The sequence below is a fragment of the Cynoglossus semilaevis genome, chromosome 16 (genome assembly GCF_000523025.1).
Source record: "Cynoglossus semilaevis isolate Cse_v1.0 chromosome 16, Cse_v1.0, whole genome shotgun sequence".
In the NCBI taxonomy this organism is placed as follows: Eukaryota; Metazoa; Chordata; class Actinopteri; order Pleuronectiformes; family Cynoglossidae; genus Cynoglossus; species Cynoglossus semilaevis.
The window spans coordinates 2,078,777-2,085,636 of NC_024322.1; the positions used below are offsets into that span (position 1 = coordinate 2,078,777).

General features: G+C 39.1%; 1 protein-coding gene across 3 annotated transcripts in view; it reads right to left on the reverse strand.

Moving 5' to 3' along the window:
* lonrf2 (LON peptidase N-terminal domain and ring finger 2) overlaps positions 1–6,479 on the reverse strand; it is a 12,570-nt gene extending 6,091 nt beyond the window's left edge. For all 3 annotated transcript variants that reach the window (XR_522799.3, XR_003052249.1, XM_008327944.3), the window contains exons 1-7: positions 6,297–6,479; positions 4,094–4,882; positions 2,215–2,333; positions 1,982–2,104; positions 1,717–1,872; positions 737–962; positions 1–54 (exon numbers count right to left, since the gene is read on the reverse strand). The exon at positions 1–54 is cut by the window's left edge and continues 46 nt beyond it. Coding sequence is in view for 1 of the 3 variants with exons in the window: in XM_008327944.3 (XP_008326166.1) it covers positions 1–54; positions 737–962; positions 1,717–1,872; positions 1,982–2,104; positions 2,215–2,333; positions 4,094–4,853 (1,438 nt within the window). In the remaining 2 variants the exon portion in view is untranslated. The remainder of the gene's footprint in view (positions 55–736; positions 963–1,716; positions 1,873–1,981; positions 2,105–2,214; positions 2,334–4,093; positions 4,883–6,296) is intronic.
* Between the last annotated feature and the right edge of the window lie 381 nt (positions 6,480–6,860).

Here is a 6,860-nt window from a genome sequence, read left to right on the forward strand (position 1 = left end):
CAGGAACCATCCTCCCTCCACTCACTGGGACTGACTGAAGGCTATTGGCCTCATCTACAAGAAAAAAAACCAAAAAACTGCATCATTAGAAAACACATTCTTCTTCATACACAAGTAATTTTGAACACATTAAATTATTTGTTTCATTTTTCATCTAAAATAAGTCAATAAGATCAAATCTTCAGATGCAACCTCAAGCACATGATTAAAAGTCATCACATGCATGTGGTTGTAATAACCTCATCTGACCCTGTGACCAAAAGCCAGCTTCAGTGAGACAAAGACCTAAAATACATGTAATAAAGCTAAAGAAGCTACATAGTCAAAAACCACTATACGCCAATTTATCCCTTATACCTCGACCTTAGGTGACCTGTGAACATTGATGCTGCCTAAAAGTGCCATTTAACTAATCAGCTTTAAAAGGAAACAAAAGCAGTTACAGTTGGAAGTGACGAAACCGTCTGTTCTCTGGCCGACAAAGTAGTTTGACTGGTTCAGTATAAAGAAGTTGGTTGTAATTACGATTAGTCAAACAGCAATTAACTACATGGTGCACGCAAAGGCGGTGTTTTCAACCCTTACTGAATAACTGATAAGTGATTCAATGTCATTGTTGTTTTAGTTCACTGATTAAGACCCAACAGATGATTCTTGGCAACTTCAGATAATTCTGAGAAAGTTACATTCTTGTAAGTTATCAATATCACTGATCACTGATGAATTAAACTCAGACCTTGTCTGAGAAGTTTAGAGTGAGAGTGAAAGGCCCCTGAAGGTCCGTCACTGCTGAGTTTCCTCTTTAGGCCACCAGGGGGAGGTGGCAGCGCAGCCAGAACATCAGCGAGGCTTTTGGTGCTGCCTTCTTCTGCAGATGGATCCGATTTACCAGGTGCTAGTACAGAGAGTCTGGACGACAGATTGTCTGGTTGACCGCCTTTAGTTGCACTGAACTCAGAGTCCTGGACACGCACACCAAGGCATACACAGACAGACAGACAGAGGAATTAGGATGACAGCAGTGGTTAATCCGTAACAAGATGTTTATTAACGGCTGATCCATCTTTGTTAACTAAGGTATGTCTTGGTTTGCAAAGATGATACATAATGGATGTAGAAACAAAAGAGTGTATCCTTAGTTCAATTATTATCCAATTGTGCAACTATAGTGAACAACAACCTTACATGAACCACAATGCAATGATGTTGTAATGCATATTTCTATTGCAATTTAAAGGTCGTTCTCTGTTGCAGTGCAAATGACTTCTTTGTCCCTAAATGCATTATGTGTTAGTGAGGCAGCATAACATCAAGCCTTTCCTTAACTCTAAATCAATCTGAGCAGCATCGTAGACTTAGTCTGGTTTAAGGTTGCATCAAACACCCAAAGAGCTTTTTTTTCAGATTAATGTATAAATAAAAAGAGTTGTCTTGTTTATTCTCACTGAAACACAACAAGGAAAGAGAATGGTCAATACACAATGTGGAATGCATCTGTAATTCTCTTCATGGTGTAATCAATTATTATAAACTGATTGTAACGATGCATTCTGAATCAATTAATGATTTGTTTGGATATAATTTGGTGATTCACTTCACATTTCCTTAAGTTTCATGTGCCTCAAGATCAAAAGTTAAAAGGAGTTTAAAACAGTGTTATTTTCCACAGATATTTTATAGAAGATTTAGAGTGTGGATTTAGTGTTTGGCTCTGACCTGTGAAGAGGAGCTGGATTTCTGGGTGAACGGCCTCAGGGACTGGAGTAGAGCAGGAGGTTTGATAAGGCGAGTGGCCAAGCCTCTCTGAAGAGGATGTAGTGGAGTTGCTAGGTCCTCGTTTTCAAACACAGAGGAGAAAAGCTCACTGAGGACCTATATGAAGAGGCACAGGAAAATTATTTATTTCACAAAACATATGTATTAAACAAGTTGACATTAACAGTGTTAACTTAGAGTACAGCAAAAGTTTTTTTTAAACCACCTTCTGAGCTTCCAGTTTGACTTTGGTCAAGTCAGGTTTTAGCGCCACACAAAAAAGGTATTCCTGCAGGGCCTCGTCGTTGCGACCTGCTTGTCTCAGTGATGTAGCTTTTAGATAGTGAGCCTAAAATTGACAAGAATACGATTAGAGATGCTGAATGAGTTAACAACTCATGTCTAATTTAAGTCTTATCTGGTCTAAAATCTGACAAAACAATAAAAACTATGTCTCACCTTTGTCCAGAAAGGTTTTATTCTACAGAGGTTGCTGGCGTCCTGCACTGCCTGGTTGAAGTTTCTCATCTCCATGTGCAGCTTGGCCCGCTGGCAGAACAGCCTGCCTGAGGAGGGCACTGTTGACACCATAGGGGAAAACACAAAAGTCTCAACAACTTCAAAAACACTGACAATTTATTTAGTGCAAATTATTAAATTGTATTATTAACTTAACTTGTCTAGCACACCAATGACCTTACCTTTGAAACATAACATTTAATGTAATCAGACCTTAGCTTTGAAACATAACATTTAATGTAATCATGTAGCGACTCACTTTAACATCCAGGCCTCTACTCACAAACACACACACACACACCATCAGGTCAGTGAATTTCACTTTAACATTCAGGCCTCTACTCACAAATACACACACACACCATCAGGTCAGTGAATAGGCCTAAGGGAGCTGGACTAGATTTTCTCTGTCTGACCAAAGTAGGACACAGACATTACGTGTGACATCAGATCTAGTTCACATGTTCATGTTGCTATAATACCACAGGCCTTATGAAGTAATAATTCAAGGGTTGTGTCTATGGACAGTTTTGACAGTCATACTTTGGTAACACAACACTGGCCCCATGGCCACATTGCAACACAGGTTTGTGTGTAACATTTGGCAAATTATACACCTGGCAGTAACAGAGTTCACCAAACATTAAGTTTATGGCACTTTAATCCTGATCTGACCTTTATGGACCTTTCTGTGAAACACTGAACCTCTTGCTGACATTAAAAAGGACCACATTTTAATGTGATTTGGTAGGGGCAGCAGTTATGATATTAAAAAAGTCCTTCTATCATAACACAAAAAGTGCAAATTGCAGGTTTCATGGAAACTTGTTATAAGGCTCAAGTACTGTTGGAAAAGGACCAGTAAGGACCGGTGCTGATAGGGGGGTGTCATAGGTGTCGCTGTTACTTACAAAAACAAAGAACATCTGACCCAGGAAGGCAGAAACTAGCACAGTGTTGTACAACTGGTCTCAAAATGTCAGTTGTAAAACAGTCAGTGCATTAGATAAGATGTGAGAGTGGGATGAATAATGACGGTTTTTTTTAACTGCGCTAAGAAAACAGAAAGCATTTAAAAGTGACCTACATTTTTTAATTTTTCAATCGTTTGTAAAGTTGACTGAATGTAAAAGTCGTATACGGTCATATTCAGAGAAGATGTTTTCATACAGCTAGTAAGCGCTTTGTTTTTTGGATGTAAGCATTTATCATACTTTTTGCTAAATAGTGATCAACATAATAATAAAAACCCTACTTTGTGCAAACTAGTGACATACAGGATAACATTTGTCATCATATGACCTTTGTAAAACAACGTGGTGTAATAATAATATTCTGAATTACCGCCATAGGGCCTAATGATGTTCTTACAAAACAGGTTGAGTAACTGTTCTATTTGAACTGACATTGTTATCACATTACTCATAGCTTCATTGCGTATCAGATCCCAGAAGGCCTCCCACTCGTGTTAGTGGGAAAATAAGTTAAAAATGCCAGTGATCTTGAAGCAATAATGCAGAGAGGATAACAAGGCTGTGTCCATAAATACAACAAAGTCAGTTTTCAAGTAAATTATTTTTTTGTGAAGCAAAGAAGTGTGTTTCTTAGATAATGAAGGACACTGCATCACATAACATCTGACCTCAGAACAGTCTAAACAGGCAGGAGTGGAGCCACCTACTGGTGACACGAGGAAGCTAAAGTGAAGAAAGTAGGTCATCTACGTAAGAGACTGCAATTTTACTCAGGTCTGACTTGTTTAAGACCAAAAACGTATTCCAAAGATGTAAGTATAATAAAAGGCTAAGTGTATGCTTACCTAGATCCACAGCAGCATTGTACTTCTCCACTGCATCAATGAGACTCCTCTTCTGCCACAAAACTTCTCCTTCTATCCACAGTTTTCGGGCTCTGCTCTCAGTTGCAAACACTTTATCCAACAGACTGCTGAGAACCACATTTATTCGAAGGCCGGTCTTTGGCAGTTTATTGTTCAGCTTTTGCTTACACTGTATGCAGTCTTTGACAATCTCATCCTCGAGACAGTGTTTGCAGAAAGTGTGTCCACACTCCACAGTTGTTGGTTCATTGAGGAGACACCTGCAGAGGTGACAGGAAAAAAGGTCCAACGCTTCATCTTCATCACAGTCCACGTTATCTTCAAGACTATCTTCCCCACTACTGCTACTGTTACTGCTGCTTTGACTGCGGCTGTTTAACGTCCCTGGGATGCCTAGTTCCTTTTCCCTGAGAGTCCGAGCAATAGTTTCTACCAAGAGGGAAAGCTCCTCTGGACGCAGCTTGCCAAGACTTGCTGCTGTGCAGTATGAATCCAGAGCTTCAGATATCCTTCCTGCCCGGGCCAGAGAGTCAGCCTTTCTCAGACACAGGCCCCTGTCTGGCTGCTGCAGGTCTGTGAGCTGTGAGCTGTAGATCTCTGCGGCCAGGTTAAAATCTCCAGCCCGGCTGGCTTCCTCTGCCACCTCCAGCATTTCAGGGCAGATTCCAAGCGCCCCAGGGTTGGACAGCGGGTGGATGTAGACCTCACCATAGTGAGACCTTGCCCCTGAAGTCTCCATCGTCAACCGGGTGGTTCACTGACACAAGTCTGGAGAAATCACAAAAAAGTTAATTACCTTTACAGCTTAAAAGTAAAACAATTTATTTAAGGCTATTCCGTGAACTGCAGGGGAATTTATTGAGGATGTATTGATAAAAGATTAGTGACTACCTTTTTTAAATAAGTTGACCCATACTTGAAAAACAAACACTGAATTGATAAAGAAAGGGTTTTTTTGTGTGCATTTCAAAATAGGATTTGTTTTTCTGTCTATGATTAATCCAAAGTGGTACAACTAGATTCAAAGACTCTGCCTTGCTGATTATTTTATTTGTCATTTACTGAAAATAAAAACCAATATCTCTGTCATCAACGAAACAACACATGAAGTAATTTATCTGTCACTAAATAGGTCCCTGGCTGGTCTTGCTGGAGACTCTAGAAAGTAGGTTACTATTATTTCCAAGTCACATGATGTCAACCCCTGACAAAATAGGACATGTGTGTGTAACAATACTGGTTCAAAACAGATTATATGAAGATTGTGTGGTGCTAGGTGGTGGAGGAGAAAGCCCCTTGTAACAACGTTAACAACAATAGAAACAAACCAACACCCACTTGTCACTCATGTCAATACGGATCAACGTCCGGATTTCTAGCAAACTAAACACTAACCTCTACTAACCTCGATGGCTAGATAGAGTAATTTCAATGTGGAAATTACAGGTGAAACGAGTAATTTTACAGAAACACACGTAATAAAATGTCAAATGATAACTCATATTACAATATTTAATAATAATAATTACACAAAAATGGTGCTGCACATAACTACCAATAAATGTGGTGGAAAAGGAAATACAGCCATTATCATTGCAAAATGTGAAAAGACTTTCTGTAACCTCCAATTAATTTTTCAAAAGAATAAATAAATTCTGTCTGTATTGTAGACATTTTTTTTACCTTAATCCACCAAAACGCGCAATGACTTTCTTTAAACTGGTGAACTTCTCAAAATGTGGAGATGAAAGTTGGAAACCCACACTCAAAACAATAACATGCGTGTGGGAGGAGACTTGAACTTACGTTATTGTGTTTGTTTGTTTTTTAACTTCTACTTTTACAGAATGTGTTTTAATAACAGAGGACGTGAATATAGAGAGGCGTTGTAGAGCTAAAAAAAGCTAACGTATTCCACACTGACGTTAGCAAGTAAGAAGCTTAATTTTGATTCTTTTAAACCGACAACTGACTTTTACAGTATTGTAACAAATAAACATTTAAAATAGTTGACAAGGCTCACAAAAATATCTTAATTTTTCCCCCTATAAACATTATTAATAAAAGCAGAACATAGGACGTTCATTTCATGTATTTTGTTTTCGTGTGCGGCGATGCAGCTTAGCCCTAGCTTAGCATTTCAATCCTTCAGCGGCTAATGTTGTTAATGTTTTTAACCCACCAGCGACGCCGCAGTTAATGTGTCCGAAAACCGAGGTGTCTCCTCCTGCGTCCGGTTTTCATGTTTGCCGAGTTAAAATAAACTCCGGAAAAAGGAGACCCGTGTCCACAGGCAGAGAAGCGACTTCATTTTTGGTCGTTTAGCCGTGTCGGCTAGCTCCAGCTCCAATCCCAGCTCTAGCTCCAATCCAGTTTTGTGAGGGATGAAAGTGTCTTCTTTGGATTCCATACAATTCACCGAAGCGGAGCAGCATCGACATCACATGACCACAAAGTATTGCTGCCATTGGCTGACTTATGTAGCTCACTTATATAACCTAGTAATGTTGTATAACCACTGAAAGTGTATGGGAGCGGACCGTGAAAGAACTTTAATGAATAAACTGCCAGTTTCTTTTAATTAATTTCGGTTTTAAAACTGGTCAGTCATGACGTTGAATGTAGTATTCATTGTAAGAAATATAGCTGTATTAAATATTAAGAGCTGAAAGTGTATTAATACTATGTTTGTGTAATTTTGTTAACTTTCGAAGTAGGCCTGATTGGTTGTTTATGTAATGCTTTA